The sequence below is a fragment of the Cenococcum geophilum genome, assembly GCF_001692895.1.
Source record: "Cenococcum geophilum 1.58 unplaced genomic scaffold K441scaffold_8, whole genome shotgun sequence".
NCBI lineage: Eukaryota > Fungi > Ascomycota > Dothideomycetes > Gloniales > Gloniaceae > Cenococcum > Cenococcum geophilum.
In genome coordinates, this window is record NW_027137566.1 from 765,267 (window position 1) to 782,490 (window position 17,224).

The following is a 17,224-nucleotide window of genomic DNA, read 5'->3' on the forward strand; positions in this document are numbered from 1 at the left end:
TAACTTAGTAGATATAATAACGAAGGCAAACCCAAATAAGGCACTAGAGACGTTTATTAATATAAATACTCTATGTGTATAAGTTAAAGGTTAAGTTAAGAGAGAAATTTAGAGAAGTTAAGATCTTATAGAACTTTAACCGCTAGTTAAAGTTGTCTAATTGGTTAGATCCTTACTAAGAGCGCCACGCCTAATTAATTTAGGTGGCGGTGTGGACTTCTGCCAACTAATTAGGATTTTCTATGCCCGGCATGGAAAATCGCCATTGGCTTGCTTACTACTAGCGTCTTAGCGGCCCACCCGTTTTCGCGTTATTTATTAAATTCTGCTAACTGCCGCATTATCGTATATTATCTGGTTTTGTTATATATTATCTAGTTTTGTTGCATATTGTCTAGTATTATTATATACTGTCTATTTGTATATATATATATAGCAACCACAAAAAGAAGAGTTGCCAGTGTCGGGAATAAGGTAAGTTGCCGTCGTATAAAGCATATTGCCGTCACGTGTCAACGTAGCCCTAGTGTGGTGAGGAACCTTAAGTTCCTTACCCCTTTCCTCATTCCTATCAATAAGAATTAACTAACATCACTGTAACCCTACTCGAGTAGTCGTTATTGGTGAGTCACCCTGTGTTTCCAACAAAGTAAGCAATAGTATTAAAAACCTATCCTTTATAGACACTATATACCTTATTGCAATAGATTAACATATTATCTATTACTAGAACTAAACGAGGCTATAAATAAGGCTGCATATAAGTAAGAACCTTATTCTTTATCCACTTAATAAATATTAATCCGTTAATAGCGCCTTAGTATATTAACTAGCTAGGTATATAGCCCTAATAGGTATACGCTAGCAGCAAGCTCTATCTTTTAGATCTCTTTAATTTTAATATTTCTTTAGCAGGCTTATTAATTAGCACCCATCTATACTTCCTATCTATTATCTTCTTATTATAAGCTAATTTATTAATAAAGATAAACTAATTATATTTATAGCCACAGATTCGAATAATCTAGTTATCCTTTAGGCCTAGGTTACGCTATTATACAATTATCCTTATAACCTTTCTACTCCATTTTCTTCGCTTTAATCTAGCCGACAGTATGCTTCGTGCTACTATTATATTATATTCATTATATAGAAACTAGAGTATCTCTTTAAAATAGGCGTCTAGGCTATATATAAGGTATTTAAGGAGGCCCTAATTAGTACGCGTTTATTAGTAAAATTAATATTAATATTACCACTTAACGTTATACATCTAGAGCTTTATCTATAAGTAGTAGTGGCCTACTATTTCCCCTAATCGGTGGATTAATCTAGCCATACCTCTTTAAATTCGCCCTCTAGCGTTAAAGAGTAGATAGAGGAACGCGGGTCTTAACTTCTATATAGAAGTTATCGCAGCCGAGGTTAATTAGAGCTTATACAATCGACTTCTGTTTGGTCGACTAGGCGGGTTTACCTATAGCTTTAAATAGAAGATAATAATAAGGCGATGGGTGGTGTTATGCGCGGGTATAGAAAAGTGGTTCAAACAGGTGAGGATTCGGTAAATTTCTGTACTTGATCATGGTTTCTGACATAAACCCATCCTTTTCCGAAGCGACGTATGCACATGCGGCACAGCAAGCAAGGCTAGCGAACCACAAAGATATTCCAACTAGAGGTATTCTTACATGCTTATCCAAGATCACCCTCGAAGAAAGGTATCAACAGTATAAGAAACTCAGTAGCTAGAAGGTTGGGACTCCATGTGTGCGAATAGTCTATGAACAAACGTGCAATTCGAGGGTTTGCTGACATCAAGTCTCTACCGGTCGGTATTGGTTGGAACTGCTAGGCTAGGCGCTTGGGAATCTTCACTGCAAGCCGCAAGTCGCAAGCTTCAATCTACAGGCTTCACAAGGCTTATTTGCATGTGGTTATTACTGCCTAGAAAAAATATCTAGCATTATACCTTGAAATATCACGAATTCGAGAGTGTCAAAGACCGCATCGCCACCGCGCCTGTTTCTCAACGCTGTTGGCAACATGGCGGCCGCAGCTGGTCGACCATCACGGCCTACAGTGCACAACACTGGCATCAGTGTACTCTACGACCCCACTACAGCAGACACAGAGCAAGCCCCAGAAACGCAAGCATCAGGCCAAGCCTACTGACGAGAACGCAGTATCGTCTTCATCCATGGCATTCAAGGCAACCCCAAGCGAACGTGGACTGCGAAAGGACCTTCGAACACTTTCTGGCCGCTCGATCCGCTGCCCACGGACTGCCCAAACACGCGGATTATGACATTTGGTTATGACTCTGTTGTAACGTGAGGGTTGAGAGCTGTTAATCAGAACGATATTTTCGCTCATGCGCAAAGTCTGCGCCGCGAGCTTGCTCGAAAGAGACGAGACTGTGTAAGGGCACTAACGTCCACAGAGGAAAAAGGCTGCAGGAATTGTTGACATGCTGTAGACCGAAAGGCCTATCATCTTCGTGGCACACTCTCTTGGAGGTATGTCTCTTCTGGCAGTCTTGGCCACATAATCCACCTCGCATGATGACGCTAACAGAGACTTCAATTAATTAGGCATCTTGCTGGAAGATGTACGCATCTATGCACCCCGAAACGCGGCCCTGTTGCTCATAATCCTAGGTACTTCGAGTTTCCGGCCAAGGTTCAGCTCCTCTTGACGAGAAAGACATTTACCTCTCAACCTTCGCCACGCTTTTCCTTGGAACGCCATTTAGAGGAAGTAGCGCGGTAGAATGGGCGCTCATTGCTGACTCGTTCGTGAAGATGATTGGCATCGGCACAAACAGCAAAGTCTTGAAGGAGCTGAAACTCGACACTGGTGTTCTGAACATCCTTAGTAGTGAGTTCAGGGAATGTGTCAAGCAAAGGGCCATCAATGTGCGCGTCTTCCAAGAGTCAAAAGGTCTGTCGGGCATCAAAGGCCTCAACGAACGGGTGAGTTAGTCCCAGCCAGCCAGTGCACATACACCGCTAAGCATCGTATAGATCGTCCCGGAATATTCTTCCAAGCTCGATGACGATACGATCGCCCAGCCTCTCAACTACAACCATATGGAGATGTGTAGGTATGCCACACGGGATGACGAGGGTTACAGGATCGTTGGGGATGAAATAAAGTACTGGGTAGGGAAAGCCTCCGAGTTTCATGGTCACTATGGCAGAGGTACTGTTCTTGGGAGCGGAGATTAGAATAATTCTTGTTCTGTAGGCTCACAGTAATAGCAGTCAGTGCGAGCGGCTTGCAGAACAGCTCACTCGGAAAATCACATTTGTCTTCACCGGAGACAGTAATGAGTCAGTTGGTTCTCAGATATGTAACTATCATCTTGACTAATTCATATAGCTTCTCGTGAGCTATTTGAGGCATCCGAAGAAACCCTGCGAGCATTTCTCCGACCTGCGACCGTTGGCGACGACCTGGATGACCTGCTGTATCGTCGCCAGAATCAGACGGGGCTCTGGATCTTTGAGAACCAAGCACTGCAGGACTGGTGTTCAGGTGTTAGCACCAACCTGTGGATCACAGGAAAACCCGGCTCTGGGAAGTCCACGCTTGCGGCAACAATCATTGACCGGCTCCAGATAGATAGCCATATGGTTGCGTACTTCTTCTGTCGCTTTCAGGACGACACTAAGAAGAGTTTACCTTCAATCCTGGGAACGTGGACATGGCAAATCCTTAAGCAATTCCCTCAGTTTACTGACACGGTGCTGAGACATAGAACGAAGGGTTCAGGCATGCGCAGCCAGGATTCAAATATCAAGATCGCACTGGAAGAGGTCCTGGCAGCTGCTCCTAGCCGAATCTTTTTCATAGTGGATGGACTAGACGAATGTGAGTCTGTGCCGGAGGTTTCCAGGAAACTGGAGCGATTCGTTACCACAGTAGGTCGCCGTCATAGCTTTCTCGTTGTCAGCAGAAACAAGAATTGGGCTGCCCAAGGTTTTTACGGCGACACTGAGTACGGAAAGCAAAAGCCGTTCAAGCTTATTTCATTGGCAAATTCCGACACTGCGTCAGGTATCGAGTATTACCTGCAGGTTTGTATTCGATCTCTGCAACTTTCGAGTGAGCTAGAGAGCATCGCGTTGAAGAAGCTGATTCAAAGAGCTGATGGCATGTTCCTTTGGGTGGAGTTCCAAATCAAAGCGTTGGCGGAGCAATTCCTGCAGGAAGATGCCCGCATGGTCCTAGAACAGGATCTGCCTGACGGGCTAGATGCCACCTACCAACGGATGTTACAGTCGATTCTAGCGACCCCCAATCCGTCCCGCCGAGCAAAGGCACTGCGAATATTGCAGTGGATCACAGCTGCAACTCGGTCGCTGACACTTGATGAACTGGACTTCGCCCTAGGTATCAAGCTCGACACAGACCACTCGCCCCAAGGTCAAACGCTCATGCGTGGGGCTCAAGACGTTACCCAAGCCTGCGGGGCATTCGTAGAGGTCACAAAGAGAAAGGAGATACGCCTGATTCATGCATCTGCCAGAGAGTTCCTCACCTCCAAAGGCGTGCACGTCGGTCTGGGGATATCCCAACCAGGCAACCCTACAGAGGACGCTCTGAATGCCACGTACATCGCCAGGGCCTGCATGACCTGTCTGTCCTTCACTGACATTGGGTATGTCGGTGGGCCGCTGTCCAACAACTCGTTGAGACTTCAGATACAGCAGCACATAGTGAAGCACCCGTTCCTGGGGTATGCCTCTTTGAATTGGTGGAAGCACCTTAGCGACGTACCATCTTTAGAGCAAGGGGCTTTAGCATCCACGGTGGCACGATTTTTGGGGTCATCAGGACATGTGGTCAAGTGGCTTCAGCTTTATCAGTATTATACGCAAATACCCAGCCAAAGGCAGTCTTTCCATCCACGGCAGGAGCCCTGCTGGAAATCCATTTCGAGTGGTTGGGAAGCCAACCTCGGTTTTAATCCAGCCGGACTGTTTAACCGCTGGGAACGCTGGTTGATCGAGATCTGGTACGCCTTGGGAGTCTTTTGGCCTGTAGTGCATATTGCCGCATTCTTCGACTTCCAAAGTATCCTGGAACACGAGCTGGAAGCCGGCGTTCCTGTCAACTTCCGAGACGATTTGGAATTTACTCCACTCCTTCAAGCTGCTCATGGAGACAGCAAGAATGCCGCATTAACTCTGCTGGATCACGGTGCAGAGCTCAATGCACGAACACGATATGGATATAGCGCGGTCCGATATGCTTGTCGAAACTCATTGGACGTCCTCCCACTCCTGTTAGACAGAGGTGGTCGTCTGGATTTTGTTGACGGTGATACTGGCAAAAGTGCGTTACACGAGATCTCTCAATCAGTTCTTTGGCACCCACTGGTTTTCAAGTCCATCATGAAATCACCTAGCGCCCTGGAACTCGTCAACTCAAGGTCCGTGGTGACAGGTGAGACACCACTGCATCTGGCAGCTGCTATAGATGCTACGTCTTCTGCGACGCTCCTGCAGCAACGTTACCGGCGGGCATTGGATCCCAGATATCAGCGATCCGATGCAAAGCTGGGAATGCCTACTTGCGACCTCTTCTCAGCACAAGGCTCAAGGGCAGTGCAGGTGCTGAGAGAGGCATGGGCAGATCTTGGTGTCCAGACCCCTTTTCGAAACTCTGCTGATTGCTTCCTGCGCATGGTGATTGCCTGGAAAGCCCGACTTGTCCAAGACCTATTGCACTACGGAGCGGACGCGAACCTTGCGGATCGTAGAGAACACCTACCATTGCATCGAGCTGTCTCATCCATGTCTTCCAAGGAGGAATCCGTTGCCGCTTCGTTGTCCGAATCAATGCCGGTTGTGGTTCTTATCCGTAATACTCGGGATCTTGATCACCAGTTTAAGAAGGGAAGAACCCCGTTGCAGATCGCCATGCATAGGGAATTATATTCCACAGTACGGATCTTGATTCAGCATGGAGCTGGGCGCAGAACATTCACGGAAGAGGAACTCCGATCGATAAACGCCAATGCGGCAGTGCCTCACTCTTCTGCGTCCGCACAGACGGAACCGTGGACACGATCAGACAAGCACTCATCAATTAAAGTACTCGACGTCATTTCAGTCCTTCGTTTGCTTTCGCCCAAGCTCTCAGGCGACATACTCTCACGCATTGTGGACCACGCAAAAGTTTGGACCGCAACAGAGTACTTCAATATGTTTGGATGGTATGATAGAGACATAAAATGGCCTGCTAACGCAGTCCTAGTGACAGAAGAGATCACTGGTGCGGCACCAAGTCCAGTCCGAGAGCTTAGTGTCTGGGCGCGGAGTCGCGACCATGATTGGGGTTATCACCTACGTACAGGAGATTTACAACATGTGGAGTACTATTCTCAAAGTAGTCTAGACGCCTATATGGGCAACTCCTATTCCCAGCCTCGGTCTCGGTTTAGCGGCAATTCTCGTGCACGGCATGGCGGCTCCGAGACTCTAGGACTCGAGAGAAATGTTGATCTCCAAAGCGAGTATGACTATGACTCAGTTCTACTCCAGGTGGCTGTGCTCAGAAAAGGCGAGTCTACAACACTTGAGTATGGTCCGGGCATTTCTTCCGCTATGTCGTCTACAGTCACTTGGAGCTTCAACCCGACCGACAATACCGATGAGGCGGCCCGTAGCTGGCTGAAAGGACTCAGGCCTGGAGATCGAGTTGTTATTGCTCTTCGTTCAGAGGCGGCCTCCTTTGATATAAGCCTCCTGTCAGAGCTGCGACTGAACATTCGAACATCGTGGCTGTCTGATCTTAAGCCAGAATTGGATAAGCCTCGGAGTGATGTCTGAAGAAGGTTGATCAGCTCTAAGCGCCGCTCTGCGGCGCTGCAGAGGTGCTGGTAGTCACATCGCCAAAGATTTTAAGGTATGCATATGGTTAGCTAAGCGGAACTGCCGCAAGCTCATGCAATATAGTTCAATTTTCACAAACGGAGATATAGGGTATATTTAACTCAACACTATGCCAAGACTTGCGATGCAGCTTTAACCTATAGGGGCTTAAAGCTAGGGGGGTGTGTTAATTAAGATCGGATTTAATAATTACCCTATTCCTGTTCTAGTTGCCTATTACCTTATAACTTTACTATTTCTATTACCTTTTTATTACCTACTAGGAATGTTAATTAAGTAGCTATAAGGTAACAGTTTTAAATCGACGTTAGTGTTAACGTTAGTCTTTGCCACTTATCTAGTATATATATTGAGGCTCTAGAGCCTCTTGCAGTAGAATAGAGTCCTTATTCTATTCTTACAATTAATGTATAGACTACCGATTAATAATAGGATTGGCGAAGCAAATTCCTACTAACTAGCATCTATAGGTTAAAAGTCTTCTTTTACTAGTAGTTTAACAGCTCCTCTATAGTAAGGAAGTCTAATATAGGTATAAAAAGTAACAAGTCTGCTTTAGAAGCTATAATATTTAATAATTTATCCGTACGATATTAAAGTTAAAATTTTTTAAAGGGGTGCCAAGAAGATCTGCAAATGTTATAAATACGGCCAATACTCGCCAATATTAATTAGTAACAATATTGATCAATCTGATTGGCTAGTGATCTATTTGGACTGGGGCGGCGTGGAGCGCCAGTTTACGTTTATCAATTATAGGTTTAGCGCTTTCCTAAAATAGATAAACGTAAACTGGCTCCAACGGCGCTCCACGCCGGATCCACGCCGCTCCAGTCCAAATAGATAACTATGATTGGCCAATATTGAAAATGAAAACCACGCTGCCTTATCTATATAGAGAGCTTCTAGAGCTACATTTAATAAGACGGAGTCCTCATTGTACGTTTGACAAGAGGTAATAGAAATAGTATGAAGTTATAAAGTGATATGCAACTAGAATAGTAACAGGGTATTCACCAAAATCCGACCTGGATCGACACTACCTATATACATAAAGTAGGTGGCAAGAGGCTAACGACAATGCTGACGACGATATATAATTATTACTTAATTGCTACCCGGTCGATATTGCTACTCAGTCGGTAATAGGTAATAAATAGGTAATGGAAACAAGTCGATAGGTAGACATCAAAGACAGTAGTAAGACGGTTGGTAAGGAGATCCAATTTAAGTCAACACCTTGGGTCCGTTAATTGACTCGCGACTTCTCTTACCTCAGTTGGAGATAGTAGAGATAGTGGAGCGTTATATTTCTTGAAAAATGATGACTCGCGGAACACAACATTCTCGTCGTAAGGGAAAGGCCCATACCCGACCTTGTCCGAGACGGAAAAGGACTCCGATGGTTGATCTAGCTGTTCTTAGGCTCCCAGTTTTACGGCTTATTAGGCATATGTGATATTTAGCCTGCCCAATCCGTATTGTAGAGACATATTATGCAGTGTACTTCGTAAGGGCTAAGGGCTAAAGTAGTTTACATACAGAAACATCGTACGAGGTACGTACTTAATGGGGGAGAGGCTCATGTAATCTAAGACCAGGGCCATTTTAGGCATAACACCGGGCGAATAACCCTCGGTTCAGTTCAGGTTGCATTTACGAAGTATTAATGTTAGGTTAATGATCGCATTTTTAGAGGCTAGTAAGTTACATATAAGGTTTTTCCTAACTAGGTTAAAAGTGTCTCCTAGCCATTCAGCACCCCTACTTTACAATAATGCACACCTTGATGGGTGTGTGCGTGTGTCCCTTGAGAGCCGGGAGGAGTTCAAGTCCATGCATCAAATGTCCAGGAAGTAGGATTAACCGACGTGCCACCCGGGATTAGGCACATCTGTGAAGTGTCCTCCGGAATCCGCTCATATCCTGTGGGATCGTGTACCATATGTTGGACATAGTTTGACGCGGCATACTGGCCCAAACGCATGGCCGCTGTCCAAAACATCGTAACCGCATTCCCCGAGGCAGTATCAACGTAGCTGCCCTCCAAATCGACATCCGCGTCCACCCAATAGCCATTAGCGGTGTTGCCAGATACAGAACTTGTAAACCCTTTTACACACAGATTCACGTTCTGTAACTTCGTTTCTCCATCTTCGTAGAGTGTCGATGTTAATGTCTCGCGGCCACTCAAATCCGTGTGATATACTAAGGAGAATTTCCAGGTCAGCGCGGCGTTGGCGAGATGGATCGAAGTGGCGACGGCGGTCGACAGCCCGACGACCAACCGGCGCTTCAAGTCAGCTGATTGCCAGGGAATGGCGCGGGTTTGAAGGCTGCGGGTGTCGAGGTCGTCAGTGGCCTCAACATCAACGGCCCTCGAGTCTAACATTTGGTGCGTGGCGGCGTCATATAGAGCCGCGCGAGGGAGATTCCAGACAGCTTCTTTCGTATTGGGTGTAGAGGGCGACATGCCTGGCAAAGCAAGAGCCTGGTGCCATGTGAGGAGGATGAGTGCCGAGAGCGTTGGAAGCGTGAAGCGCATTGTTTCTGGAAGGGGTATTCAAAGGCGAGATAGCCTGATGTAAGGTATTGGAGTGTATAGGAGCGACGTATTGGAGTATTTGGGACGATGTATTGGAGCGTATTGGAGTGATGATCCTAGAATATCTACTTGTCGGCGCAGGTAGGCCGTCTTTATACATCCCCCCCCCCTTCCCTGGGACGGAGTTGTTTCAAGTGTAGCGAACCGTGACTAGTTAGCAACGGTAAAATGTGCGTTGGCTGTGAGCCTGGTAAGCTCTAATTTCCGGTTAAACTGCAGTCGATTTAGGGTGAAACAGTTAATAATGTCAAAATGACGCTGTTTGTGAGCCCAATCTAAATTCCGGCTTAACTGTGGTCGATCTATAACGACGGCAAAAGAATTAGCTGGGTAGGTTAGATCCGGGAAATATCGGACCCTTTTGTAAGCCGTGTCGAACAGAAAATTCGTTAACGCCAGGCTATTATGGATCTCGCGGTTTCAGAGCCATGTCAGAAAACATCATGGACAAGTTCTCATCACAACTGCGCAGGATTGCTATCACGGATAGATTGGTTCCTATCCCTCCTACTAACCAAAGTAGTGCATCCGTTATCCCTCCTCGTCTACCTGCTTTGCCCGTTCTCAAGTGTCCTGCTACACCCGTAGTCCGTCGTCCTGCTTTGCCTGTAGCTTAATGGTCTCCATGAACTGCTCGAGGATAATGAGCGCGGACAGGTCGCGGACTCCGCCGCCATCGAGCGCGAGCAGGCGGGGATCCTTGCCTAGCATCGCTGGGAAGTAAAGGTGGCGCTCAGTAAATATTGAGTCGCCGAGTTAGCATGTAAAGTTTAGTTGTTGAGTTGGGAAGTAGAGGTTGGATCCAAGCTGGCGCCTATATCGACTCAACTGAACGGCGTAACGGCGTCCTCGCGCAAAACTAGCCAATCGCTGGCAAAACACTGTAGAGCTGTGGGCCATTCGACGTTCATGGCAGTGGGGGCCGATGGCTGCGGCTGCAGCAGAGTTGAGCCATATTTATTTTTGTCGCTAAAGGCGCATCCCGATGACGTTGGGACGAGTCCCTGCCTCATCATACGGACTACCAGACTGCTCACGCTAGGTAATCCATTAGCCAGCCTGATAGCATCGACGTTTACGGCAGTTCTACCATCTTTGAGTGTGCTATTCTTACGGTAAAGAAATTTGGTAATATTCTAATCCTATGTTATTACATGCGCAGAGGTATTAATCGTAGACCAGAGCGAAGCTGTCTAACTGGGTGAGATAGAAGCAGCTAGCCAGAATGATACTAGCCATAGAAACTTCTTGGCAGTGTGGCTTAGCACAAATTCTCTAAGTGTTTAAGGCGGAAGCCGATTTCGCTAGCGACTGAATGGCCCGAGATGATGAGCTCGACACTCCTCTGCACCTGGCTTTGAAAGACCGTGGGGCAAGTCAGTTTTCTAGTGGGTGTCTCAGAACTGTGTAGTGGTTACTCATCAGCGGGGCTGATACTCGGGCCCCGTCGGGTTCTTCGAATGCTGCGCAGCCCCCACCTAGTGGGGGCCTACACCCTCAACACAAAAACACCCTCAATACAAAATTAATCCTATATATACAATCCTACACGTATTTTTACGGCCACAACCTTCCTGCGCACCCAAAATGACGAAACGGAAGGTTAATGCATATACTATTAAAGCTCAAAGGATTGTAGAAATTGTAAAGGAGCTTAAGGCCCTGCCGTATAAGCCCAATTTAAAGCAGGTTTCAGACGATTGGAAATGCGACTACGATAAGCTCTGGAGGGCCTATCAAGGTTATAATAGCAGGTCTACGCGTCGTGCACCTAATAGGCGCTTAGATAATGCAGAGGAGCTTGCCTTAAAGCAATTTCTTAACTATGTAGATAGTATTAGATTTGGAATTCAAAAGGAGATAGTACGCAATGCGGCCAATTTAATTTTGGCCTAAAATTACACCACCCTATACAACGACGACGAACTTCCTCTATAGGTTAAAATACACTGGCTATAACATTATCTGGATAAGTCCTTATATAAGCGTACGAAGGCTAAGCCTATAGAGACTGCCTGGAAAAAGGTATAGGAGCCTGCCTATATTAAAGGATGGTTTAATAACTTCTTAGTCTATTACCAAGAACATGGAATTATACCAGCTAATTTCTGGAACTTTAATAAGTGCGGCGTACGTCTTGGTATTATAAAGAATTAATTAGTTTGGACGAAGAAAGGACGAGAGGTATTTATTCCTTATTTAAATAGTCGAGAGCTTATAACTCTAGTGGAAACTATACGCTTAATTAGCGATTATATTACTCTAATAATAATTATTTCTGGCCAGAATTTAATAGAGGAATAGTTTACAGACTTACTAGCTGGCTATTTAGTAGCTAGATCGGAAACTGGCTATAGTAATAATAAATTGGCCCTTAATTATATACGCCATTTCTATCATTAAACTAAGGGCTTAATCTAAGGCAGAAATTGGCTTCTCTTAATAGACGGTTATAGCTCTCATAATACGTACGAAGTTATAACATATACTCAAGGCCATAGAATACACCTATATAGGTTACCCCCTTATACAACGCATTTTCTGCAGCTATTAGATATAGGTTGTTTTTAGCTACTTAAATATTATTATAGCCAGGCTCTTAATACGGCAGCTCAGTATACCGGAAGGGAATTTATAAGAACTAAGTTCCTAGCAGCTATAGGCCAGATCCGTTATAAGACCTTTACCTAGCGTACTATTATAGGCGCCTAGTAGAAGACTGAAATAGTTCTATTTAAACCTAAGGTTATTCTTATATGGCTACGGCGCTAAGAAGTGCAAGTATACGAGGAAGCTGAGCACCCGTACGTTGATCCTTCTATCCTAGATAAACCCCTAGAGAGGGCCTTAGAGACCCTTAGAGGCCCTTCTATAGGGCAATCTAGCCCTAGAACAGATGATATATATTAGGTCCCCTAAGATATATAAGATTTTAACCGACGTATAGCTAAGGCAGGTAGAAGGCCTATACCTCCATCACCTGGCGGCCAAGATTGGCATACCCCGTTAACTATTCGTACGTTAAAGCGCCAATCTAACGCTCTTTTAGATGACGAGATTTGGCCCAAGTTACCTTATCGTTCGTTTAAAGCAATTAAGACAACTCTTAAGGGCGCCCGTGTACAAGCCTATGCTGGCACCTTATTTAAAGAAGAGCTATTAAAGACGCAGGCTGCGTAGGCTGCGTATAATAGCCGTAAATTAGGTAGCCGGAAGATCCTCCTAGTTGGAGGGCCTATATACGCTAAGGACGCTTAGCGTATAAAGAAACAACGCCAAGATAATACTTAACAGGAAGAAGCTTTAGCTCTTATAGCTAAGCTAGAACTCTAAAGAAAAAGGGCTAAGCAAAAGTTCTATATAGAGGTTCTTCCTGCGCTTATAAAGTTCACTTAAAAGAAACTCCAACCCGTATATATCTTTAAGGGCGATTACCCCCCTCTGTCGCGCGTATTTTGGGTGCATAACTATAGGCCTGAGGCCCTTCCTGTATGCACGAGGGGCTTTATACGTAAAGCTATGGGCCTGATGACCCAGGTAGGAAGGAAACGCGTGGCTAAGATAAAAGCGTACGCCGTGGCAAAACGGCCCCGAAGTGCAACACCAGAAGAAGATTAGATAGAAGGGGCCCTTCCAATAGATTCGCCACGCGAATAGCTTTAATTCTAGCCTAGTTTGGTGGCAATTGGCCTAATATATATAAAGTTACGAATTATTTTGTATTGAGGGTGTTTTTGTGTTGAGGGTGTAGGCCCCCACTAGGTGGGGGCTGCGCAGCATTTGAAGAACCCGACGGGGCCCGAGTACGTATGCTCGCAATCGGAAAGGACAAACACCAGTTAGCATGGTAATGCAAATCAAGGGCTCGGACGTCGGATGTTTGTTCAAGAAGGGGTCTAGAATTGCGGTCTACAAAGCCGGCTTCCAAGGCTGCGAGCCGGGGTGCAGATCGACGTCGCTGCAGCGGCTATGGGCGGCTTACCCCGGCAACTAAACCGGAGCAGCCGTTGAGGCCTCGAGGGTAAAGAGAATCCAGGCAAATGCTCGGGAAGAGTTCGCTAAGCACAAGCTGCAGATGCAACAAGAATGAGAAGCCAGACGTCGCCATGCTGAAAATCACAGGCAAGTCGAAGAGAAATTAAGAAAAGAGAGGTAAGAGAGAGCTAAGGCGCTTCGAGAACCAGCAAGAGATGAAGGCTTCTCTCACACAGAAACAAGATGCTCTTCGGAGAGCCTGGCTTGATTTGAAAGCGAATGCCGAATGCGTAAACCAACCGACGGACTCGGTCGCAAAAGGCGGGTTAGTAAGTTGCAAGCAGTGCTTTTATCAATATTCAGCATTGATTGGTGAATATTGAATATTGAATATTGAATATTTTTGGAGTTGAGGTAAAAATAAGGTAGATATATCGGTAAATGGCTCTCGGGCCTCCTAATAATACGTACACAGATTTGTTAAGATCGGACCCTGGAACTCGGTTGCCCCCTGAACTCGGACGCCTAACTTAATCGGTCACCACCTCAATTTGAGCTATCTACACCTGATCAGTCAAGGTTGATCACCTCTATATACATAGATTTTGATATATTGGCCTTGGCCTTTCGAGTAGACACTCTTTGTCTCCTTTGCCTTTACACGTGTCTCTTCCTTCTCTACCTTACCTATCCCTTCGGCTGGTAAGGTTCTACGATAGTTGGACCGTGCGCGAACACCAGAATCAAAAGTACGCGTATGGTTACGGGGCCTTGATCCTATTGATTCTATTGGCTGGTTCTTGTCGATAACCGTAGGACCAAATCTACCAGCCGAAGGGATAGCTTCCTTAATCGAATCTACATTTGCAAACTTGATATTCAGATCTACGGCCACCCGCTTACGTTTTTTTAGGCCCTTAAGGTCCTTAAGCTGTGATTATAAGCTCTAAATTTAAGTCTCCTTATATACAACGTGCGCAGTAAGTTACTTAAATCGTCGGGCTACTTTTTATAAAAGTGCCCTTGTCTTCTAATTAGGCGTACGCTTAGCGCGAAGGCCCTATATTATCGAGTGATTTCTTTAGGGTGGCAACAACGTTAGATTAATTAAGGCCACTGCTAGCCATACACCCCCTAAATGATACGCGTACACCCCCCAATTGATACGCATACACCCCTACCTCATTTGGTTTGGACTTCCTTATTAAGTTAGAACATCACGTGCGTTTGACTTGTTTGCGTCTGCATCGCGAAAATCGAAATACGCGCCTATCCAAATCAACACCTCGCATTTGCCTCAACTTCGCATCGCCGCGGTCGGCCAATTGGCTCTATAACTAGCTCTACAATTGCCAATCGCGTTGACAGATTTACTTGTAGAGAGCCCTCAGCATTTGAGCGAAATACTGGCTAGACTACCAGGCGCAGGCGCAAGGCGCGGGCGTGGGCGCGGAGGCAGCTTGCAGACATCAAGCAGAGGTGCAGCACCTAAATCAGTTCGCGGGGTGCAGCTCGCAGGGTCACGGAAAAGTTGAACGGGGTCACCGATGGAGCGCCGGAAAAAGGTCGGCGGGGTCACACTTTTACCCATACAGAACGCGCATCGGTAGCCACAATTTAGCTTTAGCGACCTTATGCACTGAATATGCGATGCATATGCTAAGTATATACATATACCTATAAGAATATACCGCGGTAGTTAAACGGCTTATTAATAGTGTATATGCTTAGTATATATAAAGCATACACCAAATATATAGATACTCTAGCGCAGCCTATCTTATATAAGTGATATGGTGTATAAGTTAAGTATATGCTTAGCATATGCTTAACCTATACTTAATATATACAATGCAGATATACGCGCTTATATTTATAAGATACCTATATTGCAGTAGTTAAACAACTTCTTAATAAGTAATAATATAGGCATATGCTAAGTATATGCTCCGTATATAGAACTATAGCATAGCCTACCTTATTAAGCGTATAGAGTATGCATATACTTAGTATATGTAACGCATATACTTAGTATATGTAACGCATATACTAAGTATATGCATACACCATACACCAATAATCTAGCTAACCTATTTAATGCTCCAGTTAGTAGGAAGCATATGCAAGGCATATACAACTTCAGCGTTATAGAATTAATTTATTTATTTATTAAATGCTTTAAATTCTAAAAGAAAAATTATTTATATATGCGCTGCATATGCATAAAGCTCAGCGGGGTCACAAGTTGAGCGTGGTTAGAAAGGTTGTGACCCCGTTGAACTTTGTGACCCCGCCGAGTTTTTCCGTGACCCACCCGAGCTGTAAGCCCGACTCTACTACTTGTACTATAACTAAAATCAAGGCTTGATCGTGGTGTCGCGGTCATGGAACTTACATGGCGCGCACTTTGATTTTCGCAATGCAGGCACAAACAAGTCAAACGCACGTGCTGTTCTAACTTAACAAGGAAGCGTCCAAACCATATGAGGTAGGGGGTGTATGCGTATCAATTGGGGAGTGTACGCGTATCATTTAGGGGGTGTATGGCCAGCAGTGGCCTTAATTAATTTTAGGTTGCCTAAAGCTTAAAGCCTCCATTAGAGCCTTTTTTTAACCTAAAAGGATTCAAGACCTTTTGTAACGTGTCCCGCTCCATGTCGCCATACGGCCGAAAAGACAGTACTCGCGCACTTGTGCAACTCTCGTCGGATCTAATATATATGCTCTTACAATTGCTCTCTATGACGGCACTGTTACCCGTTATCTGAACATGGGCCTGGTCAGGGGTTCGGCTAAGGATTTGGCGGGTGACAGAAAAAGTGACCCTATAAATAATACAGGTTACAGGGAACATCAAAAGTCACTTAACTCTATGGATTTATTAAGCCACAATAACGTAGGTTTTTTAAATTTTAAATAGATAAAGGTGTTAAGGTACCTTAAAGTATTATACTTATATTTTTATTATTTTATATATTTTATAGTTATTATATTATATTAGTAGTGGGGGGTACTTAGATAATCTTTTTAAGCTTAGCGGCGTGTTACGTAATAGGCCACGTAATAGGCCACGTAATAGGTCACGTAATAGGTCACGTAATAGGTCACGTAATAGCGCGCGGGCTATTGTGTAGATACCTATTATATATTAAGGGGGGGTCATTTAGCGTGGTTACGACCCGGGTTAATACGAGGTTAGGGCCATCCCTACTAATAACGCGCCTAAACCCCACATAAGGTCGCGCAGCGCCTGCCCCCAAGTACCCTCGCACGCAATTTTAGGCGAAAAGGTATATAATATAAGTTTAATTGGTACTTCTAAGCGGCCGCGTAATATTGCTCTAAATTTATAACACTTAAACATATTCTATTCCTATATTAAGACGTCTTAGTTACTATAGTATAGTCTTATATTAAGGCGTTTTAGTTACTATAGTGTAGTTATATATTAAGGCGTCTTGGTTACTATAGTGTAGTCCCGCATTAAGATATCTAGTTACTATAGTATAGTTATATATTAAGGCGTCTTAATTACTATAGTGTAGTTATATATTAAGGTGTCTTAGTTACTGTATAATAAAGCCTTATAGGAAATACTACGGTAGACTTATTAAAGGGCTAGGTATATAGGTATAGAATAGTTAAACAATATAATATAACTGGTGAAGTAGGTTACCTAATAGATTAACTCTAATTATATTCTAAGATTTATTATAAAAAAGAGAACTATCTAGGTAGG

At 44.7% G+C, this 17,224-nt stretch overlaps 5 protein-coding genes across 5 annotated transcripts; 4 read left to right on the forward strand and 1 right to left on the reverse strand.

Moving 5' to 3' along the window:
* Positions 1-2,256: 2,256 nt before the first annotated feature.
* On the forward strand, positions 2,257-3,230 carry K441DRAFT_545313 (uncharacterized protein; the record flags this gene model as incomplete). The annotated part of the gene is given in 5 exon segments (XM_067642805.1): positions 2,257-2,333; positions 2,346-2,421; positions 2,480-2,536; positions 2,661-2,924; positions 3,027-3,230. Coding segments are annotated over 5 exon segments (678 nt in total), but the record flags the coding sequence as incomplete, so codon positions are not given.
* A 42-nt stretch (positions 3,231-3,272) lies between these two features.
* On the forward strand, positions 3,273-7,053 carry K441DRAFT_654789 (uncharacterized protein). Its single transcript, XM_067647740.1, has 3 exons — positions 3,273-3,335; positions 3,385-6,918; positions 6,969-7,053. Exons 1-2 carry the CDS (start codon positions 3,332-3,334, stop codon positions 6,840-6,842), a joined length of 3,462 nt encoding a protein of 1,153 aa, XP_067507434.1. The 5' UTR covers positions 3,273-3,331; the 3' UTR covers positions 6,843-6,918; positions 6,969-7,053.
* Positions 7,054-8,590: 1,537 nt separating this feature from the next.
* On the reverse strand, positions 8,591-9,629 carry K441DRAFT_693798 (uncharacterized protein). The gene has a single exon (XM_067652673.1). The coding sequence runs from the start codon at positions 9,448-9,450 to the stop codon at positions 8,734-8,736; it is 717 nt and encodes a 238-aa protein (XP_067507435.1). The 5' UTR covers positions 9,451-9,629; the 3' UTR covers positions 8,591-8,733.
* Positions 9,618-10,548, forward strand: K441DRAFT_654790 (uncharacterized protein). Its single transcript, XM_067647741.1, has one exon. It carries the CDS (start codon positions 9,939-9,941, stop codon positions 10,125-10,127), a length of 189 nt encoding a protein of 62 aa, XP_067507436.1. The 5' UTR covers positions 9,618-9,938; the 3' UTR covers positions 10,128-10,548.
* A 633-nt stretch (positions 10,549-11,181) lies between these two features.
* On the forward strand, positions 11,182-11,400 carry K441DRAFT_454632 (uncharacterized protein; the record flags this gene model as incomplete). The annotated part of the gene is made up of 1 exon (XM_067641728.1): positions 11,182-11,400. A coding segment is annotated over one exon (219 nt), but the record flags the coding sequence as incomplete, so codon positions are not given.
* Positions 11,401-17,224: the final 5,824 nt, after the last annotated feature.

Coding starts and splice junctions, on each gene's coding strand:
- K441DRAFT_654790 (XM_067647741.1), top strand. CDS start 9,939: ATGTCAGAAAACATCATGGACAAGTTCTCATCACAACTGCGCAGGATT.
- K441DRAFT_693798 (XM_067652673.1), bottom strand. CDS start 9,450: ATGCGCTTCACGCTTCCAACGCTCTCGGCACTCATCCTCCTCACATGG.